Raw genomic sequence first — 23,735 nt, forward strand, 5'->3', positions numbered from 1 at the left:
GTGAGTATTTTTTGCCCTTCGCATGTTATTTATTACTCGAGTGACTTTGGTTGCCTTCTGTGTTCTTAGCAATAGGAGTCCCAAGTTGACAACTTTCCTAAGTAGCTATTCATATCTATTGGCAAGATCTGGATACATGATTTCCTATTACTGTAGTTTTATGCTATAAATGGGAGTTAGGCTTTCCAAACCATATCAGATTGATATAAAATATAGTACAGTACAGTAAATTTTTTAAATACAAATAATGTTTAATAAAGACTTTGAGTTGGTGTGCTGTTTGGCATTGATGATTATTCAGTATTTAGGAAAGGATTAAATAGTGGAGAGTGAGGAAGTAGAAATTGAGTTCTGGAGATACAGGCATACCTCAGAATAAGAGTTTAATCCGTTCCTGGAGACGCCTCGCCTTCCGAAAACTCGCATTCCGAAGTTAATTTCCCCATAAGAAATAAAGGGAAATGAATTAATCCGTTCCAGACTACCCCAAAAACCCCACATCAAACTAAATTTTTATACCTAATTTACCTAATTCATCTAAATAAACCTACAAAACTGTGTTCCAGTTATTACTTACCTTGCTGTCGAGTGCTGTAGGCGTATGGAAGATGGTGAGGAGGGGGGAGGAGGAGAGGAGTTACTGTTTGGAAGGGGAGTCCCCTTCCATAATCACATCACATAACCCCATGCCTTGTAACACTATGGATACCACTTCTCTTTCTAAATTTTTCAAACCAGCCCCTGCTTGCCTTAAACTCTTTCTTATCTGCATCACTCGTTGCAGGGGTATTCTTTAGAAGGTCTTCGTGCAACACCCTGGCTTTCTCACAAATAATGGCCTCCGAAACACTATCACCCCTCAACTCCTTGTCGTGTATCCAAATTAATAACAACTTTTCCACTTCTTCAAGTATTTGTGGTCTTTGTGCCGTTAATGTTCTTACTCCTTTTGCCACTTTAGCACCCATAATCTTATTTTTCTTCTTAAGTATAGTGCATATTGTTGATGTGGCTTTGTTGTACTGCCTACAAAGTTCAACAACACGTGTACCGTTCTCATGCTTCCGAATGATCTCTTGTTTCTCCTCTATTGTCATCCTCACATGAGCTTTCTGGCCTTTATCCTTACCACTGGCTTTCTTGGGACCCATGGTGAGATATATAATAACAAATTGTATAGACAAATCACCAAAAATCCAACAAAACACTGAAAATCCGCGAGAAGAATTGATGTGGGGGTAGTCACTGAGCGCGAGACAATAATAAACTGAGGGGCGGCGGGGCGGAGGGGCGACGAACGCGCTAGGTCGGCTGTACGCGTATCAACAAACTCGCGTCCAAACTTGCCTCCCGAAGTAACCCTCGCCTTCTGAGACAAATTTTTGGAGTAAATACACCTCGCCTTCCGAAAACCTCGCATACAGGGACAATCGCATTCCGAGGTACCACTGTACCTGTATTGCTTTGGTTGTATGGATTGTTGGGTTCGATTCATTCTAATCACTTAAGTGGGCTATGTATATTGACTGCTAATGGACATTTTCAGGCTTTTTCATTAAATTTGTAGTCCCTCTGTCCAGAGTATTTTCTTGATCACATGGCCTCTCATTGAAGATATTGGAGACAGTTGCAAATCTCTTGGTTAGAATTGTGTTCCTCGGTGTTTATCTTAATACTGTATAACCTTGTACTCGAAGGTTCAATTTTTTTTATCCAACTCTATATAAAATTGTTTTGCAAGTTCAAGAATGTTTTCAGCGAGTCTTCTTCGGCTGCTTGTTAAAACTTAAGTACAGTATTCGCAAATTGAAGGCCAACTTTTATCAACCACCATTCATGGAAAACAAGAGTTGAACAGGGGATGACTAATTGCTGCTTTGCCAAAGTATGTTTACTGTACTGTTCTTATGCCAAATTAAAGGCTAAAATCTAAATTAGTCCCTTTTTTTTTATACAGGTGATATCTCTAAAGAAAATCATGTACCTAGTTTTTGTCCATTGTTGACTTAACTCTCAAAATTGAAAAAAAAAAAGTGCCAAAAAGAGTTGTACAAAAATTAGTTCTTCCAGAATGAAGACTGGCAGAATCAGTGTGTTAAACACCTAGCACAAAGTTTGCTTACAGTGGTATGGGGAGTGAACTCGCTTGTTCACCTTGGATGTTTTATGTTCGTTGCTTTACTTATTAGTTTTCACAAATGAAATGTTTGTGTCGATTCTAGATTTATGTACATATAATTGACAAAAACGGTGAGTACTGTATATAGGCCTATAGTGAGGTATGTATACCCATTACATGGAAACCTGTTACTGGCACAGTTCAAAGGAAAGTTCTTGCAACCCAACTCCTTGGCTGTGTCTGGCCATATTGTCCAGGCATGAATTAAAGCGACATTTGACCAAGTTGTTGTGTGACGATAACAGCAGGTCCCTATCACAAGATACTTATTACATACTTCCATATAAAGCAATAGAATTCTTTTTATAAGTTTTTTCCTTTATTATATCCATATAGAGGTATAATATGCCTGTTTACAGCATTTGTCCTGTATGCAAACCAGGCAATAATAATGGTAATTGTCAAATGACTTAACAGTATTTACCCAGCAGATCAATAAATGAAGACATGTTTAACCCCTGCACTGCGCACCTGTTTTGGGCAAAAACGTCATAGTGCAATTGTTAAGGACATGTTTTTGTTGTTTTTATAAATGTACAGGTAAAGTTACTGTAATGTCAAAATGTTTCCAAACTCGACTATTTTCATTTTAAAACAGTGACGAAAACAATAAAAAACATTAAAATATAGCCTAATTAAAGAAAAAAATAGTACAATTCTCGGAACGAGATTTCTCGGTTGGCGCAGCACTGGTTAAGGGTCTGTGGGTGGAAGAAGCCTTCAATGACACGAGTCTGGCTCATGTGTTGTAGCAGAGATTGTGTTAGTTAACCACTTGACTGCACAGTGTGCCTTAAGGCACTCCGACTGTTGAGATAGATTTTTTTTTAATTAGGCTGTATTTTAATGTTTTCATCACTTTGTGAATTGAAATTAGATTGTTGAGTTTGGAAACATTTTGATATTAGCAGTAGCTGAACATTTATAAAACAACAAATACTTTGCATCTTTAACCACTGCACTGCTCCGCATTAAAATATGACACACCCGTGGTGCGCCGAAAAGAAATTCTTAACAAAAAATTATTTTCTCATACTGTATTAGTAAAATGCAGTTTCTGATCATAAACTAAAAAAAAATTGTATGTGACATAGTTTAGTCGCGTTGGAGCTGGGAAGTTGAGCATATTATGGGTGCTGAGCGATGGAGTGCTCAAGGTCACTAGGCCCTGCCACTCTGTGGGGTGGCAGTTGCCACGAATGTAATGTTTCACAATTATTTTGACGTTTCTCGTTCGTTTCTTCTCTGGTTTTATGCTGCAATATTATTAAAAAGTGTGTAATTTGTGTAATTTATATAGTTCAATGTGTGGAACATTGCTATGCTCAAAATTATGGGGCTCATATATGTGACATGTATATTATATTCTATGATCAATCAGTGTTTTTGCTGTTATTACACTAAATACACACATTATATATACTTATCTACATATGTTTTCACCATAATGAACCACTAAATTGGTATGGTGAGCCCAAAAAACAAGAGTGGGCTGCCACACCCAGCCAGCCCTCCCACACCCAGCCAGCCCTCCCTCACCCAGCCAGCCCTCCCTCACTCCTTCAACTCGTAACTCGCCAACAATACTCCTCCCCCAATACTGTTTGTGGTGTTATTACATTATATACAAACATTATATATATGTAAGTATCTACATGTTTTATTCACCATAACTGTACACGTGAGCTGGTATGGTGTCCAAACAGCATAGTGGCCACTGCATGACAATTCACACGGCAAACGACAGCCTCACTCGCTCCCTCACCGAAATGGCTCCTCCCAACAAACTCCTTTTGCTGTTATTACACTCTATACACACGTTATATATAAATATCTACATTTGTGTTCACCATAGCGAACCACTAAGCTGGTATGGTAATTTCAGACAATAACATGTTGCCACACACTAGCCAGCAGCCCACGCTCTCTCTCTCTCTCCCTCCCTCACCAACAGTACTCTCCCATTGCCAATTCACAGCACTAATTCTCACCACAATCATGTTATTAGAATCCTGGTCACTAAATCATGTAAATGAATAATTTTCCACATGTTTATTTTGTAAAGAAACATGAGAAATTGTTGGAAGAATTTTAAATGGACGAAATAATGGCTGTGTGCTGTGGCTAGCGCTGTGAACGTCTTGAACAGCATTTATTCATTGATATCTGAACATTGTACACAGTCTTTATCACAGTCAGGCTCTTCTGTAATACACTGTACTATCATGGCAAAATAATACCAGATACAGTACATACATATATTTGGAAAATTCTAGGCGATGCTGTGGTCAAAAGCTGAACAGCAGAGCTAACAGGTTAGCTCATGCTGCGTGCGCCAGCCTTGGTTGCTCACCTGGTACTGAGGTCTTCACACCCGGGAATGTTGCCCACGATTTTTTTTTTTAAATGGTGTCTGTTTAGGAGAGCTCTGAGGAAGCTGATGTGAACCCCATGTCGCCGCAGGAGTTTTGAATGATACACTATACTGTACCTAATAAGATCCCCGAGGTGCGTTGTGCACCACCCGTCGAGAGCTTCAAGGCGTGTTGCGCAGTGCAGTGGTTAACAGCTGCACTATGAAACTTGCCAAAAACAGGTGCACAGTGCAGGGGTTAAAAATGCAAACCTATCCAGGTTTATTCTCTAAGACATGTGAAACTTTTAAAATACACAATTATCACAGCAATAATGTTTTACATCAGTCACTAACTTAGAGGACAGCTTGTCATATTACATACAAGGGTTCATCCAATCCAAGGTACATAGGGCTTAGGTTATTTGAAGACAATTATAAATTTAGAAATTAGACAAAATACAGTATTGCTTTACATGGACATCCCTATAATTATTTAGATACAGCATTTCTCTGGTTATTATGGACAAATACAGTAATGAGATGGATACTGTATTAATTACAAGAATTTTGACACATGGGGGATGCAATCATGCACATTGATATTTATGGAAAAATGATTTGATATACTTTAGGTTACCATAAAATATTTAATTTTCTTGTACTGTATTCCTATAATAGAAAACCTTGAATTATTGGGAATTCTTCAATCTGAATTTCAGGATCAGATATACCACGATCAGAATTTTAGTAAATATTCAGTTCTATGTAGCTGAAGAAATACCGTATGTGGAATTTAACCACAGAGACCCCTAGCCTTGGGAGCATTCAACCATACAAGGGTAAAGATAGCTCTCATTACCCTAGCCTTGGTAGCATTCCCCCATACAAGGGGTAAAGATAGCTCTTGTTAGCAGAGCCTTGCCTAGCCTAGCATTGGGAGCACTTGCCTACACACTGGTAAAGATAGCTCTTGTTAACCTAGCCTTTGGAACACTCGCACAACAGGTAGACACACTTCATGGCAACCTTGAAAGCTCTGGGGAGTTTCAAAATGGTATACAAGAGGTGGTTTGTTTACAATTGCTTGCATCATTTCCTCCAAACATGGTTAAGCAGTTTTCACTGCGTGCTCTCTCTCTCTCCATCTGTCTCTATATCTCTCTATCTATGTCTGTCTCTGTCTGTATCTGTCTGTCTGTCTGTATCTGTCTGTCTGTCTGTATCTGCCTGCCTGTCTGTCTGTCTGTCTGTCTGTATCTGCCTGTCTGTCTCTGTCTGTCTCTGTCTGTGTCTGTCTGTCTGTGTCTGTGTCTGTGTCTGTGTCTGTGTCTGTCTGTGTCTGTCTGTCTGTCTGTCTGTCTGTCTGTGTCTGTCTGTGTCTGTCTGTGTCTGTCTGTCTGTCTCTGTATCTGTCTGTCTGTCTCTGTGTCTGTTTGTCTGTAAACCATGCCTGGTTTAACAAGGGTTAAACCTTGTTTATTGATGGGGTTAGGTTCCTGAAAATGCAACTATAACTGAGGTGACATAAAGTGAAAGTTAAAATCCTCATAGGCCTAGTGTTGTGTAAGGGTTATGTTCCTGGGGTAGTGATAATGATTTTTTGCTCGCTCTCCCTTGGTATACCTACCTAGCATTTAGCCTAATTTCTAATAATGTCATCCTTTGTTTCTTTGGCCTTTTACAATAATTTCTACCTGTTGTAGCCATTTTACCCATCATGCTTTAGGTCCAAGGAAATTGCAAATAATATTGAGCAGGAACTCGTACACCTTGTTTATTTGTCCATTGTCACCTGGCAAGATGCAGTTGATTGGGCAACAACTAAACTCACATGATAATTTAACATGGTCATATGGTTATTATTCAGTATAGTATCATATAATATTTGATATATACAGTACCAGTATCATAATTTTTATGTACTGTATATATCTTGCCATGGGTCCCAAGAAAGCCATTGGTAAGGTTCAACCTAAGAAAATAGTCGAGTAGAGGATGTCCCTTCCTCATTAAGAAAATGTGTGAATTATGGGAAGAACTGCAAAGTTTTGTTGAAAAACTCGCCCAGATAAAGCTGTAGCAGGCCGTTGCATGGACCTTTTAAATGACAATGTGATGTCTTACTACAGACAAGTGTTGCAAAAAAGGGAAAAATTTGTTCCGTTGAGAAAATCGAGCAGAGAGCCACAACCAGGACCTAGTGGTAGGCAGGCAAAACATGCCAGAGAGTGTACTCCAGAAAAATCTTTACTGCCTGATGTTATAATGGAAGGGGACTCCCCTAACAGTAACACCTCTCATCCTCCCTCCTCCTCACTATCTTCCATACACCAACAGCAGTCATCAGCAAGGGTAAGTAATAACTTGAACATACTTTTGTAGTGTAGATTTGGATGAATTAGGTATAAAATTTAGTTTGAAGTGAGGTTTTTGGGTAGTTTGGAACGGATTAATTCATTTCCCATTATTTCTTGTGGGGAAATTAGTTTTGGTTTGTGACTTTTCGGATTACGAGCTGTCTCCAGGAACGGATTAAACTCTTAAACCAAGGTACATACCCCTGTACTGGTAAAGGCATGATCATTTATATTTTGGTTGTCTTAAAATAGGCTTAGGCCATTTTTTTTTTTTTTTTTTAAGGATAGTTTACATGAAAGCAAATAAGAGGTTTATATATTTATTAAATAATTGGTGTTAATTTTCATATTTTCTATCATATTTTCTATCATATATAAGGCATTGTATTGATTTTATATTGTAAAATGACAGCTGAAAACTGAAAATTTACATTTATGTTGACTTCTACCCCCTCCCTGTGTCCCCTTCCTCTCCTTTAAGGGTAAGGGTCTGTGGTAAAGTTAGAATCAAATTTTGTGTACATAATCTTGCTGTGTTGAATATTGTGTTGAAAGCTAATGATTAGTGTTGTTGCAGGTGTTACAGCAGGTGAAGCTTCTACTGCGAGAGTTATGTGCAGCCTATGGAATGGAGGAACCGCCCGATTTGGAGGACAGACTTGATTTAGTGTCAGTACCTCAGGTCATCAATGGCAGCGATGTTATTGATCACGTGAGTGCTTGTTTTTTATATTTGTGGCCTCTAGATGCAGGCTCAATTTACCTAACTTTTTCTGTTGGGTAAATGCAATGTGGAGCAAATGGGGAGGGTTTATTTTCTTGATGCACTATACGTACACTTCACAAATGCTGTATACTTTGTTGATGTTGGGTTCTATTGTACAGTCAGTTGCCAACATGTATAAATGTTTGAGAGAAGGCTACAAATGGTAAAACTGTGAAAGCTTATGGGAATAAGTCAGTCTGGGTGGCATAGTGATAATGCACTTGCACTGTGTGTGTCACAAGCAATTTAATTTGGGTTAGTCTTGGCCAGGGATGAATGACTGGGCACTAACCTTTAAGGGGGCATTTTTTCTGGAAAATTAAGTTGTCAAATAATATTTTTTGACTAGTTGTATTCGAAAAGGGCTGCAATTGTTCCAAGTTTCAGTACTGTAGCCTAAATAGTAAGGGAGATTTTTATTTTTTATTTTTTGTTTTCAACAAATTTTACACATTTTCAAGTGTGTTTACAACCACACCTATCAGATATAATCATTCTATGCCACTTTTCTGACACATTAGCATATAATAAAGGATCTGTAGAAGGGGATTTTCCAAATGGTCTTTAGTTTTCCTAATACAAATAGTCAAAGTTCCCCCCCCCCTCAAAAAAAAAAAAAAAAAAAAAAATCAAATATATCATGTTTATTGCTATTTATAAAATCAATAAATGAACTCAGGAAAAATGCTTCCAACAGATTTTAGAGACATAAACTTTACATATAAGGTGTAAGTGTCATGTAAATTGAATAAAAAATGAGATTTTTGAACGTTTGTTACTTGAAAATAAATAAGTAAAAAATAGTCTAAGGTGCTGCCATCTGTAACTTGAGGTTGACATCAACCAGTTTCCTCCAAAATTGGCACCCTTACAGATAGGTTTACTTGCATTCAGGTGTATAAGTTTCATGCAAATTGCCCTATAAACAAAAGATGAAAAAAAATTGCCTATTTTTTAACTAAATTTTTTTTAATAAAACTAATTATAATTTATTTTTAATATATGCTATTGTGATAGCTGAGAGTCAGACATGATTTCAGTTGACGCTTGTTTGATAATCGTTTTTGACCATTTTGGAAAATTTTTGACGGTTCAATATTTTTTTCTCCCTTCCTATTTATGCTACAAGGCTGAGACTTGGACCAGATGAAACCCTTTTCATATACAACTTGTCAGAAAAGTTTGATTGAAATCAAACGAGTTTTCATTTACTGTTTTGCATATTTTGGGCAAATTTGGAAATAACGCCCCCTTAACTGTTTGTTCCTGTTTACCCAGCAGTAATCAGTTACCTGGTTCAGTTTCTCAGCAGTTACCTGTTAACTGATTGGCAGGTTGTATTCTAAGGAAATTTAGTAGGGTAAGGCTTAACATGAGCTATGGGAATGGAGAGCTCTCGGCCTGTCAACAGTCAGATGTCGTCTCCTGTACCCACCTGCATTTAAAGAAAAAAGTTTGACAATTTGTTTGACATAAATATTATAAATGTGAAGAAATAAGGTAATGCATGTGGGAATATATAATTACTTAACTGTATTTACCTAAGTATAGTTACAGTATGATCATTGTGCTCATGGTGTCCTCTGAAATAATGTTGTAAGATATTTTAAAGCTTTTACTTTGCAAAAGTATATGCAAGTTTTTTTTGGGGACCTTTGTTTTCTCAGCTTCAATTTGTCTTGTTCTAGATGTTACAGATCTTAATTAATATTCCTTATGAGCTTTGTCAGTTACAATTTTGCACAGGGTGATTGTCACCTTTTGCTTCTGTCCACTGGTTTTGTCATATCTAAGTCCTAAAATCTCTTCAAATAGCTCTTGTGTTTAAGATCCATTTGCTATTTAGTAGGACGTTTTTGCACATTTTCTAGTTTGTCGACTCCCATTTAGATACAGGCACCTACTGCATATTCTAGTTTAGGTCTTGTGAACGTTATGATCCTTTGACTGTTGGTTCGTCATCCTTGAATTTAAATGCAGTATTTTCTTATTCTGCTATTGTTCATTTTATTAAGTGAGAATATTGCTGGTTGTATCACGTCTTTCTATTTAGCTCCACATTGCACCTAGGTACGGTGTGGGGGATTTTGTTAGTTGTCCAGAGTTTTTTACAGGTACAATACAGTACATATGTTGATACTTTTATGGTTAGCAGTGTACAGCTAACTTATGTGGATCTTTTAGACTTCCATTTTGTGTGGGGGTGATGGGGGGGGGGGTATAGATGATACCCTGCCAGCTGTGGAATAGATGGGGAATAGATTGTCCTTGTATGGGGGAACAGATTATGTGGAGAAGGAATACTACTTGTGGGTTGATCCTCACAGCCTGGTATCTGACCAGACCTGGTTGTGGTCTGGTCAACCAGGCTGCCAGATTCAGCTGTTCGCAGCCTGACATAAGAATCACAGCCTGGTAGATAAAGTAACCTTTGAAGGCGATTATCAAGCTCTCTTGAACATTGATATGTTGGTTAGTTATGCCCCATGTAGAGTGTGTTGAAAAGTCTTAGGCCCTTGATTTTTATAGAATTCTCTCGGCATATCTATTGCACCTCTGCTTTTTGACGGGGCTATTTTGCACTTCCTGCCATGCCACCTGGTCTTTTATAATGTTCTTTCCATGTGGAGATTTGGAATCAGTCCCTCTAATGTTTTCCAAATGTAAATGATGTATTTCTCTTGCCTGCACTGTATACAATACAGGTATAGAAATTGTAAGCTGTCCCAATAACTTAACTGTCATAGTGATTTCATTAATAAAAGATCTTTGCATGTTCACCAGATCAGCAATTTCTTCATCTTTGCATGAAGCTGTTAGTGAGCAACAATATTCCACCCTAAAAAGCACTAGTATTGAAGTACTACTGTATCATTGGTTTGAAAGGTTTTTGTTATCCAACCTGTCTTTTTTTTTCCTCTCCAATTGAGTTTCTTTTATGTCCTTTAAAAGTAAGGTCTTCTGACATGATTACTTCCAAATCTTTTAGAATTTTTTCTTCCAAAAGTGTGATTTGACTTCGTTTTACGTGGTTTCCATTTTGAACTTCATTAAACGTCGTTTTGAAAACTACGATTTGTCACTTTTTCTTTGAGAGATGTATGTACACCACAGTTGATCTGGTATGAAAACATTGGGGATTTCCCATTTTTCTTCTAATTCTATAATGATGCTTTTGAGAGATTTATTGGACTGAGAATGTGCTAACTTTCTAATGTAGGATTTTTTTTAATGTCGTGAACAAAATGTTTTAGATGTACTGTATAAACTATTTTATTCATACATTTTGTATATTTGTTGAAGCTTCATCTTTTGTATATTTCATCATTCCTGTTCATTGCTGTTATTTTTTAATTCAGTGGTATATGATTGAACTGATTATACTTAAACATTGTTTAAATGCAGTGTGTTTAATTTGTTTGTTTAAATATTTGCATAAATATTTTTTTTTTGGTTTTTATAATTTCTTGTTTTCTCTTTGTATATGGTAAATTAAAGCATTTAATATTATTTTTTTTTTGTGTAGCATGAGGAATATGAAGACTCTGAAATGGAAGAGGAGGAGGAGGATATGGAGGAAGATATCCACTTGGAAATGGAGGACAACTCTTCGTCACACGCCGCTCAGAAGGATGAAGGTATTGACCCGGGTAATTTAGCCACGCTGGACCGACTGAAGGCAAACCAGAGGCAAGATTATCTTCGGGGGTCCATCTCTGGTAGTGTGCAGGCCACCGATAGACTCATGAAGGAGCTCAGGGACATTTATCGCTCGGATAGCTTCAAGAAAGGTGAGGAAAATGTGGATGTTGCTCTAATATTAGTTTTGAGGCTCGGTTGATAAGTTTAGGGAAATGTCCAAATTGTACCAGTGAACTACTGATTTTGTGCTTTTTTTTTTTACCTTTAGTACGTCTCCAGGCTTGGAAGGTTGATGTGTAATGTTTGCAGGCAACATGGGTTTCCTCTTCAGTACTAACCATTGCACTCATTCTCATCTCATCATTGTTTCTGATGCTTTCCCACTGCTGCTTTCATGCCCCCGTCTGCTTTTGGTGTACGTGTTGACTTTGTTGGCTCTTTGTCCGTTTGTATTAATGTCAGTATATTAGCACTAATTGGCTACATGCTTCCCGATTCTTTCGTGCACTTGGGTATTACAAAACTCCATCGGTACTATGTTTTTACTTATTGTTTTTTCTCGTTTATCTTGCCATCAATTGCTGTTGAAGTGGGTGCTTGGTAAAGGCAAATGGTATTGTTCAAAATCCCTACAAGGATTCATCATTTGTGTTTACACCTGGCAGGGCTGATACTTAAAACTAGCCAGAAACTAGCCATAGGTAATATCTGCCATGCTTTTTTCTTTCTCCAGAAGTGGTATGATCCAGCACCATGTTCTAATGTTTCTTATACACCATTGAATCCCCAAGCTTTTACCACCTTATGTTGCTTATTCTCATAAATAAATATATAAATTAGGGCATTCTTTTCTTTTCCTTTATATTTTGCCTATACATGTACAGTTAAGCTTGCTCATGTTGTGTGTCATATAGTGTTTATATTTTGGTGATTAATAAAAGGGACACCCCCTTCTTTTTTTCCCTTTGTACACCTGGATCTTACTTGCGGATGATTTTCAGAGTTCTGGTATTGCAGCCTGGCCTGGGGCCAGGCTTCCTGGTGATTGCCTGATTTTTTTAGGCTTTCTTTGTATGCTGCAGGCCCACGTAGCCACCACAGCCAGGCTTATCCGGCATCTCCAGCAGAAACACGGACACCACTTTTTGGGGTGGGATGGGGGAGAGGAGGGATATTACGTACGGTGATCAGCAGCGCAATCGAGTGACCTGTGAAACTGCTTTTGGCTAAAGGATAGGTCACACTGTTGTTGATATTTTCCTGGGAATGAATCTTGTGGCACTGCTATGCAACAGAGTCCTGTCCCTTTCAGTTCAACTCCTCCTTTTGGGGACAATCTGACTTCATAAATCTTGGCCTCGGGTGGAGTGGTTTATAGGCTTCTGTCATGTGCTGAAGTTAATAATGGTTCTATATTGATATGTTGTTGGAAGTGGCAGTGCTCTGCACATAAGAAATTTAAAGTCGATGAAATGTTGAATGGCAACTTAATTCTTATGCACAATACTGTATTTATAGAGCACACTTGATCTTGTTATTGTGATGCCATACTTGTATTAAACACAAATTTCATTCATTTGTAAACCCCACATTTTTTTTTTCATCTTTGACATGCTGTAAGTATCTTTACAAAGTTGTAAATGCATCAGATACTGTATATATTTTTTATCCATCTCTTCTACAGCAACTTCTTTGTATTGTAGGCACCATTTCCTACTTTCATGGGATAAGGCATCAGTAGGAAGCCAGTTATACGATATATACGATGCCAGCATGCCTCCATCCTGCTGCTTACAGTGCCTCTCGTCTTTTTCACCGAGGTATACTTTCTAGAAGTAAATGCGTGAAATCTCTGATCAACTGGGTTGTGTTGGCTGTGGGGGGGACTGTGATTGGCTGATCAGTCTCGCCGATCACGTTGTCATGGACGAGTGGCCCCCCCCCCCCCCCAAGGCCAGGTTATGAGAGTGGGGGCACTAAAAGCTGGCTGTGTGTAAACCATTGGTAAACTGATGAGGTATACCTAATTGTGTATCAAGGAAGATAAATAGAAGATATAGCAAATCTATTAAATTTAACAATTATTTTGAAAATTCTGAACACTGAAATCATATTAACATGATGTATCGATGACAAAATCAGTAGGAGCCATGGGGAGGATTCAAACCCGCACACTGCGAACTTCCAAGCACACAACTTAAACCATTGAACCATGATATGCTCAAAGTAATTCAAGCTGGGATTCAACGGAAACCTTTAGGGGTCCTAAGGCTTCCACTGAAACAGTCAGGGTTTCATGCATTATCATTGATACATCACATTATTTCTTTGTGCATTTGAAGAGAAGAAGAAGAAGGGGGTAATCATTCACAATGCTTTTTTGGGATTAATGACATAACAAAACAATAGTGTGTTAATTCCTCGGTTATATTTTTCTGAATGACGGAAGTAAATTACAATTCTGCTCACTAACTAGGTTTCTTTCTGTAAATAATTATTTGCTGAGAGTTACCATAATAACAGAAGCACTCAACCTGTGTAACAATATAATTATGTACAAATATTAGGCTAAAAAAAAAACTGGTGAAAAATAATAACGTGGGTGATGCGCACCGCCAAGAAAAAGTTCTTAACCTCTTCTAGAAATATGTATCTTGTAAATAAATAAACTATCTTGTAAATAGTTTCTACCATGATACCATGTCTAGTCTACCATGTTTGTCTAGTAAATAGTCTACCATGAGCACCTTTTTTATGCCTTTGCATGAAATTATCATAAGGGTCAATATAAACAGAATATCTCTGTCTGGAAGTCGATGGTATATTTTGAATAACCTAAAAACAAAGTTTTAAATAATGCCACTACTTAGAGAACTCGTCCTTCATTGAATATATTGTACTGTGTAAGCAAAATAGCAACACAAGACTTAGAGATTTTTACTGCTTGTATACTTATCACATAAAACAGTAGCACTATTCCTTGCCAATTTCCATAAATGTTTTCAGTGTTGGGAAAGTGGGGGTTGTCAGTATTCATTTGTCATTTTTGCTCGACACACGTTTTTTTTTTGCAAATATAACCCAAACGAATGTTTTTATGGTTGTTAAATTAGTTATTAATGAAGCAGAGATCTTAGGTTTTTGACACCTGTAATCATCCATTGAATTATTGTAGGCCTCTGAATGACCAGAGGAGTGCAGTGTCAATAATTTCAACAAATAACTTGAGGTCCATCTTGCCTCATGAGGGAGCCGGTTCAATAACTTGAGGTCCATCTTGCCTTGCCATCTTGCTTATGAGGGAGCCGGTCGGCCGAGCAGACAGCACGCTGGGCTTGTGATCCTGTGGTCCCGGGTTCGATCCAAGGCGCCGTCGAGAAACAATAGGCAGAGTTTCTTTCACCCTATGCCCCTGTTACCTAGCAGTAAAATAGGTACTTGGGTGTTAGTCAGCTGTCACGGGCTGCTTCCTGGGGGTGGAGGCCTGGTCGAGGACCGGGCCGCGGGGACACTAAAGCCCCGAAATCATCTCAAGATAACCTCAAGAAGCCAATTATTTTCACTAAAAGGGGGAGGGGAGGTGCTTTTACTTTTACTTTTTTGACAACATTTATGCAATATGGTGTTACTCTGTGGTGGACCTACAATTTATGGGTCCCTGAGGCCTGAACTATTATGGGGAACCTTTGCAGCCAGCAATGAGGTCTGGGTAACTACTGTAATCTTCTTTAGCGGGGATGTTCCACCGCAAATCGCCACAAACTTTTACAAGTTTAACCACTACAGCTTTGATTTGATAAAATCTGAGATGTACACCCAGAATTTGTAAGCAATGTGGACTTGCGTTGCTTTCTAGCGGCCCCCTCGAACATCAGAGGCCCGTGATGCTTAGGCTTCTTTAGTCTTACAGTATATCCAGCACTGCTTACTGTAGCATATAAATGTGCATGCTCTGCCTCCACACCTACCTGACACACATTGTTGGTTGTCTGGAATATAGGCTACAGTAACAGTGATATCACTGCTCGATGACTGCTGGCAATTATTATTTTCAACCAGTGGTCTTATGAGAACTACACACAGTTATGACAGTACATTACTGCAGCATCTGGCACTGAAGATATATGGTCTCGCTGCAGCCTATTAAATTTACTTAGATTGAGCTCTAGTCTGGAAATATTCCAAGTGCTTAGCTATGCTCAAATGTAATGTTCATGCCTTTTTATCAATTTCAAAAAATAACCTCCGGGGTAAAGTGTGCACACGTCCTACATATCAGTTGGGCAACAAACGAGTCCTCTGCAGGTAATCGGGCAGAAGAATGTCAATGCATCTCAACATTGAGCATTTTGTTCATTGTGCAATTTTTCCAGCTTTCAACAAACTAAAATTAACTTTGATTCCTCCCCATGTCATAAGCTTACCTACATGATATAACATGCTGAAAGAATGTGACAGCCACATAGAACTCTTCTCTTTCCATTGCAATTTAAGGATGTTAATTTAAAGACAGAAAATCAAGGATGGTTCTTCACATAGTAAAATAGCTGTACATGCTGGCAGACAAAATGTTTCCTGCCAGTTATTTGTGGTGGAAATGGTTCTTGCACGACTTTAAGGGCAGAATGTTACGAAGGAGACATCATAACTTATTCCACATGTCCCAGAAGTGGCTTATATGATTGAGAGATGACACTATGTTTTGTTTTGAAGAACTCCTTATATACAGTAAATTATGATTTGACTGAGTTTCCGTTTTTATATTTTCATTTTTTCCGTAGCGCATGAGCTGGAACTTATCTTTGTTAAACACCATATGATTTTCTGTAGCCCATAGAAAGACGATTTACATCTGATTGGAGGTTTGCTGTGTCCTCTAAGTTGTCTACTCTCATGAAAATCCTAGTGTCATCTGCAAAGGATGACACAGTACTATAGATTGTGTCCTTGTCTATGTCCGATATGCGGATGAGAAAAAGTACTGGAGCCAGCACAGTACCCTGGGGGACTGAGCTCTTCATGGTTGATGGACTGGATTTTGTTTTGTTGACTATTACACATTGGGTTCTATTAGTCAGGAAATTGTAAATCAGTTTGCCTATTTTTCCGGTAATTCTTTTTAAATGCGTCTTATGTGTAATAACACCATGGTCGTATTTGTCGAAGGCTTTTGCGAAATGTGTAAATTACATCAGCGTTTTGTTCGTCTTCCATGGAATCAAATGCCATGTCATAATGGTCCAGCAACTGCGACAGGCAAGAGCGCCCTGTTCTGAAACCATGTTGTCCGGGGTTATGGAGATGCTGTGATTCCATGTATTTTGTGATCTTACTTTTTAGCGCGCACTCAAAAGATTTTTATGATGTGCGATGTTAGTGCTGTCAGTCTGTAATTTTTTGCCTCTTGCTTTATTTCCTCCTTTATGGAGTGGTGCTATCTCTGCTGCTGTTAGTAGGTCAAGGTATCTAGTATCTGGCCTTTGTCTGCAGAGAATGTGAAGGGCCTGCGATAGCGTTTTTTTACAGTTCTTGATGAATATGGAGTTCCAAGAATGAGGGCCCGGTGCAGAGGTGAGGTGCATTAGGCCTGTTGCATTAGGGTTAAGTAATAATTCCTAATTTTTTAATAACATTACAAGGGTATTTATTGCCTATTTCTACATTATTTACTAATTACTGATAATGATAAACATGTTCACTTTACACCCAACTTACTAGTTCAGCACACATTTTGCTATTGTCAATATAATTATGTATATAAATACATAATAATAAATGTATAATAATATACAATAATAATATACAATAATAATATACAATAATAAATATATATAATACATTTATAATTGAAAGTACAGTAATTTCAAGTGAATAACATTGATTCTATTTTTCCTATTGTAATATGAAGCTTGAACTTACTTTTTTTTTTAACACATCTATGATAGGCACCACAAAGATGGTCTTTCCCAGAAATCATTCTTACTGTGTGGTTATATATTTGTTAAACATGGAAATGCTTGTTAGCAAGTACAACGTTGAGAATTGTAATAGCATGCAGGCGATGAGTCACAATAACGTGGCTGAAGTATGTTGACCAGACCACACACTAGAAATTGAAGGGACGACGACGTTTCGGTCCGTCCTGGACCATTCTCAAGTCGATTGTAATTGTAATAGCATTCAATTGTAATAGCATGTTTATTGCATGCTATTAATTGTAATAGCATGCTATTATTCAATTGTAATAGCATGTTTATTGTTTTCTGGGAAATAACAGGAAACTGTTTTCACTGATATCCAAAACACATCTAATGATAGTTCATTAAATTACATTTTTTCAGTGTGCGATGATCACACATCAGTTCAATTCTTCTTTTTGCAGGCTGAGTAAATTTTCGGATAGTTTTGCTTTGATGGTCTGCAATTTTACACAATCGCACACTTCTGATAACAAAGAAGGAAAGTACTTGTTGAGCTTTCAAGGAAATCTGGCCGAAAGGCTTCACATTGGTTGTCCGATGTATTGCTCTGTTGTCGTGAGAAAAACTCGTGTGAATGTCCAACCAAGCAAAACTTTTCAAAATGCTTCATTGTTTTATTAATGGGTTATATTATGACTAAAAATAATTTTAAATTTGCTTACTCAGTTACATTAGTGGCAAGTTAAACTTATTTTTTGGGGATAGGGTGGGCATGCTTTTGCAAACACAGAACCCTGGTTGGGAATCACTAGATTAGGCTAAGGAAGGACCTTGTGTGTGTAGATGTATTAACTTTGAAATTAAAAGTTCATCTGCAGTCTTTATTTGCCCATAGTTGTTTAGTATTTTATATGTAATATGACCAGAGTTTTAAGTTGAATATCTATAAAGGTGTTATATATTCATTGCTAATATCCATTGTCATGTTGCGTGCTGTTGGAGTGTGTGTTCATTATCACAGTTCTGGATATTGACTATACTTCCTTAAAGAGCAGGTGACCTGACTGAATTATACTGTAAAAGAATATTTTAATAGAGTTCGAGATGCTGTGTAATCCCCCTTAAAAACACTCGATCCTTTAGAATGACAGTTGTGAGAGGAGGGAGGTCAGTCACAATTAATCCATTCAAACATTATTAGTACATACATAGAAATGAAAGGAATGTAGGTAAAATACACATTACATGCATATTTATTCTGGTGAAATTCCTTAACACTTGGATGATAAATTGCCAGGTTAATGACTTGCATTGAGGTCAGTTGGAACAGTTTCTCAGCTGTTCAATACTGTATTTCTGTAAGTATTATATCTACAAACTAGATTCTGTGTTATTTTGTAGTCGAACTATTCAATTCTTACCGTTTGGTTTCTAAATATATTATTTATTTGCCTTCAAAATGTTAAGGTAGCAAGAATAACAAACTACCAGCAACCTTACCCCTTTTGGAGCTGGATTGAATTATTCACAATGGTGATAAAATAGCTACATACTGTGGGACAACTTGATTGGTATCAATATTTTCACTGAACAGTCTTGTAAATGTGCAGCCTGTTTGTTGTGGTGGTGGTGTCACTAGTAAACCTTTCATCTGCACATCAGCATAGAATCTTCCATTGTTCTTGTGCACTGCTGGCGAATCCTCTTTGTTCCTGTGTGTCGTAGCAGAATCCTCTGTTCCTGTGTCGTAGCAGAATCCTCTGTTCCTGTGTCGTCGCAGAATCCTCTGTTCCTGTGTTGTTGCAGTGTTCTCTGTTCCTGTCTCGTCACAGAGTGCTCTGTTCCTGTGCATTGCCGGAATATTCCTCTTCATTTTTGTCGCTGGAAAATCTTATTTGTTCCTGCATGTCTCCAGTGGGTACCCTTTGTTCCTGTGCAATGCTGAAAAGACTCGTTTCATGCCACCAGGCACGAAACAAAGTAAAATTAGTAAAACATGAAATTAGTAAAACATTTGTTCCTGTCACCAGGAAATAATCTTTGTACCAGTGTCACCGGGGGAAACCTCTGTTCTGTGTGTCGCGTGAGAAACCTTCTTTGGTTGTGTCACTATGTTCCTGTGTCATCTGGGAATCCTCTTTGTATCTATGCATTGCTGGATTCCTCTTAAGTTGTTAAAGGTCAAGCACTGATTTTCAAATGTAAAAAGCAGAGAATGTTATCACAAAAAAAAATATTAATGACGTAATGAAAAAAAATAATTTAATAATTGACAAGCAACTCCTTGCATAAAGAATTTAATAAAGGTAATATGAAAGTTGAAAATAATAATAATAAAGGTATTTGAGATTACTGTGTGTGTTTCTTTTTGAATGTCATTTAAGATATAATTTTCAACCCATTTTTCATAAAAATGTACTCTTAAAGCTAATTTATCTGAATGTTTAAGTTCAGTGGTACCTCCGTTATTTAATTTAATCCATTCCCAGAGATGGTTCAAAAACCGAAAATTCTAAAACTGAAACTAATTTGTCCATAAATACTGTAATGTAAGTGAATTAATCCATTCCACTTCTCCAAAAATATTAACTTAAAAGTACATTTTATATGTACTACTATTTATATTTTGTACTACAGTATGTACAAGTATATCTTACCATTATTGAGGACTCTTGTTGGTATATGGAAGACAGTGAGGAAGGGGGGAGGTAAAGAGGTGTTAGTGTTTGGAAGGGAAGTCCCCTTCCATCATAACAGCATTGATGACATTTCTGGGGTACTCGTCTCTCTCATGTTTTGCAGGCATACCACTAGGACCTGGTTGTGGCTCACTGCTTGCTTGTCTTACTAAGAATTTGTCTAAAGACACTTGTTTTTCCCTATGTTTTAACACTTGTCTGTAGTGAGACATCACATTCTCACTATGAATGATCTATTGTTTTTCCTCTTTCGTCGTCCTCCCAACTATTTTCTTAGGTTGAACATTACCACTGACTGTCTTGGAACCCATGGTATAATATATAATAAGTTTTATGTTCAGAAACAAAAAAGCACAAAAACAAAAGAATTCAAGCGTGGTAGTCACTAGGTGGGAGACCCTGGTAAACTGAGGCGTGCCACGTGCTCAGTCGGCTCATACATGTATCAACAATCTTGAACACTAAGGCAAACCTCAAGTACATCATCAAATTTTTCAAATAAATTGAGCTCGAGAACCGAAAAATTTGATAGCGGGCATTCGAAAACCAAGGTTCCACTGTATCTGAAAGTTTCTCAAGTGACTTATTGACGTTTTGATGATTTTTTTTTTCCATTGGTGGCTTGGAAAGTGTGTTTCAAGTGGTGTGTCGAGTTGGCCATGATAAGGTATTAAGAATCTTCTGGCTTTCCAAAAGTTGAATTGTGACTACAGTAAATGAAATGGTTTATTATGTAGTTATATTACAAATAACTGCTAAATATTTAATATAGTATATGTATGCAATTGATGATCACGAAACACTGATCATTTGTATGCGGAAAATCCACAGGGAAATAGAAAAGGAAGACGAATGTTTCAGCCGATCAAGGTCAGTCTGGTGTTGACAACGGCCTTGATCGGCCGAAACGTTCATCTTCCTTTTCCATTTCTCTGTGGATTTTCTGCATACTATATGTATATTCAGTTATGTAACACACACATTACTGTCGCTCTTTGTACTGTGATTTTAAAGTTTTCTTTGCTGTACCTGCTTACTGAAAAATTATGTGAAATTAGAAGAAATATAGTATTATACTTTAATTCCTTGATACTAATTTAATATATTTCTTCACAACTTGGTATCACTTGGATTGATACAGGAGTGTACAGTGTGGAATTAGTAAATGACAGTCTATACGAGTGGAACGTGAAGCTTCTGATTGTGGACTCGGACTCGCCGCTCCACAATGACATGGTGCTGCTCAAGGAGAAAGAAGGAACAGATCATATTCTCTTCAATTTCCACTTCAAGGTATGTCAGTGACATTATTGCTTACAAGATTATCCTCTGGGAACGTGTTACCTTGCAATTTCATAGTAGTGAGAGGAATGTTTGTGACGCCAAATACTTGTGCCATAGCATGCCAGCCATTGATGCCAATCATTTGTGCCATAGTGTGCCAGGAGTGTTACTCAAGTACAGGTTGGCTCCTCACTTGTCCTGAAGGCTTAAACTCTTAGCATTTAATTAATTTCAGTCTTATCCATGAAAATTATGTTCTGTATCTTCCTTATGTGAAATATTGACATAAAGGTTGAAACAGGAGGAATGCAAATAATTGACTCAATGGTATTATTTACAGTCAAGTGCAATCTTTTGATCATGGCTGCATTTAATAAGAATGCACATTAGTGCATTCTTGTTAAGGTTGTGGCTGTATATACATGAAATTGTAGGATAGTATTTGTCATGATTCAGGAGATGTACCCCTTCGAGCCACCATTTGTTCGCGTTGTCCATCCAGTCATCAGCGGGGGATACGTGCTGGTTGGAGGTGCCATCTGTATGGAACTACTCACTAAACAGGTAACTAGGTTCTAATACCATTGATATTTGCAGAAGAAATAGTTAGGTTAGTGTTATTCTTACTGTAACTAAACATTCCAGACAGTTTTTCAGAACCAAATTTTTTTTGTGGAGAATGAAGATGTATGTGTATTTTTGTAGTTGCCTTAAACATCCAAAATTGTATCTTTCTGGGTGGAGCCCCTTCGGCTCCCCGGAGCTATCCAGGCTGATATGTATATTATTAGACTTTGGCATCAGTCAGTGTGAATCGAGGTCTAGGCCTACCTATGAGTCAGGACCTGTCCCACTCAGAGAGGCACGAGGAGCAATGGCCTATAGAAATGCACGTGTGTGTGGATCATTCTATGTCAGCCATCAACCGGGCCGGGTGCCCAGACACCCAGAAAGGTAGGTGCCCCAAAAACAAACTCCTAATCTGGTTAAAACTACTATTGAAAGCTAACAAGTAAACAGAACTCGCCAATTGAAAAACTAGCAAACGAGCATGATATCACACTTGCTGCATCGCTTGTCTGCACAGCTCCCCCCTTCCCAGGAGGGGGAAGGGTGAGCCCCAGACCAATCGCGCCGGCTATCCACCCGACAGTTCTTGGCTGATGTGATTGTAGCTCGTTCGTGTGGCTCCAGTTCCTGATTCTGTGTTTGTTGTGCTGGGCCTTGTGTCCAGTACTACTATTACGGTGGCGTGCGAGCCGGGAATAACATTCACAGGTACTCGGGCTGTATGTGCTTAGGGTTCCCTTCCCTGAGTGCCCTGTAAGTACCACCCTTGGGGTTATCTAACACAAGTCTTCTTGTCCGGTTGTGGCTTTCAGCCATTGCCTGCATGTTGCTTTTTATGTGGCCCTGGATGTACTTTGGGTTGCCCGGGGTTCCCCTCGTCCCTGTTCTGGGGTTCGGGTCGTCCGCGGAGTCCTTACGGTGTTGCCTGTTGTCTTGCTTTTGGGTTATAGGCACATGTTTTCTGCCTTCCAGGTTTGTCCCTCTTTTGTCATTGGCTTTGTGTAGCCAACGACAAAAAAGCTCCTGGTACCCAAAGGGGCTCCCAGCCCCTTTGGCTCCCATTCATGACCAGCACTGAATGTAATAATCCATTCCCCCAGTCGGGTTTTTTTTCGCATGTTTTAACATCTAGCCTCGAACTGACAGGTGGATAGCCAGCACGATGGGTCTTTGGCGGGAGGGGGGTGGGGGAGCTGCAGACAAGTGGCATGACAAGTGATGTCATTCTCGTTTGCTCTGTTTTCAATTGGAGAGTTCTGTTTTACTTGTTAGCTTTCAGTAGTAGTTTTAACCAGATTTGTTTTGGGGTGCCTACCTTTCTGGATGCCCGGCTCAGTCGATGACAGACATAGAATGCGCCACACGTGCATTTCTATAGGCCATTGCTCCTCGTGCCTCTCTGAGGGGGCCAGGTTCTGGCTCGTGGTCCCTGGTAGGCCTAGAACTCTATTCACACTGATGGCAAAGTTTAATAATATACATATCAGCTGGATAACTCTGGTGAGCTCCGGGTTTTACCCAGAAAATTGCATTTCATTGCATTCAATGCTAATTTTTTTTTTTATTTTAAAATGTGACATTTGTGAAGTTGATTTTTTTTTGCTTTGCAATCATATAATGGCTATATTAGAGGAGGTTGCTTGAGGCCTTCCCACCCCATGAAAGTGAATGATGCAATGATGATTTAATGATTTTCTCGTAGGGGTGGAGTTCTGCGTACACAATAGAAGCTGTGATAATGCAAATTGCAGCAACATTGGTTAAGGGAAAAGCAAGAATCCAGTTTGGGGCAAACAAGGCTGGCAAAGTTAGTGTAAGTTAACAATACTATCATTTTAAACATTTTTCAACTGGTTTATTTTTCATTAAAAATTTGTACAATAATGAATGTCCCATTTGCATCGGCTTATGCAAAATTATCTTGAATTTCTGCATTACATGATATTTGTATTTTGCACAAT

The 23,735-nt window shown here is 38.3% G+C and overlaps 1 protein-coding gene across 2 annotated transcripts in view; it reads left to right on the forward strand.

Moving 5' to 3' along the window:
- LOC123758640 (ubiquitin-conjugating enzyme E2 Q2) overlaps positions 1 to 23,735 on the forward strand; it is a 38,613-nt gene that overhangs the window by 4,020 nt on the left and 10,858 nt on the right. Inside the window, exons 3-7 of one of the 2 annotated variants that reach the window (XM_045743162.2) lie at positions 7,470 to 7,604; positions 11,185 to 11,449; positions 21,062 to 21,213; positions 21,664 to 21,768; positions 23,477 to 23,587. In XM_045743162.2, the coding sequence (XP_045599118.1) occupies positions 7,470 to 7,604; positions 11,185 to 11,449; positions 21,062 to 21,213; positions 21,664 to 21,768; positions 23,477 to 23,587 (768 nt within the window). Of the gene's footprint in view, positions 1 to 7,469; positions 7,605 to 11,184; positions 11,450 to 21,061; positions 21,214 to 21,660; positions 21,769 to 23,476; positions 23,588 to 23,735 lie in introns of both variants that reach the window. The other variant, XM_045743161.2, reaches the window with a different exon arrangement.

This window comes from Procambarus clarkii, chromosome 31 (genome assembly GCF_040958095.1).
Source record: "Procambarus clarkii isolate CNS0578487 chromosome 31, FALCON_Pclarkii_2.0, whole genome shotgun sequence".
Lineage (NCBI taxonomy): Eukaryota > Metazoa > Arthropoda > Malacostraca > Decapoda > Cambaridae > Procambarus > Procambarus clarkii.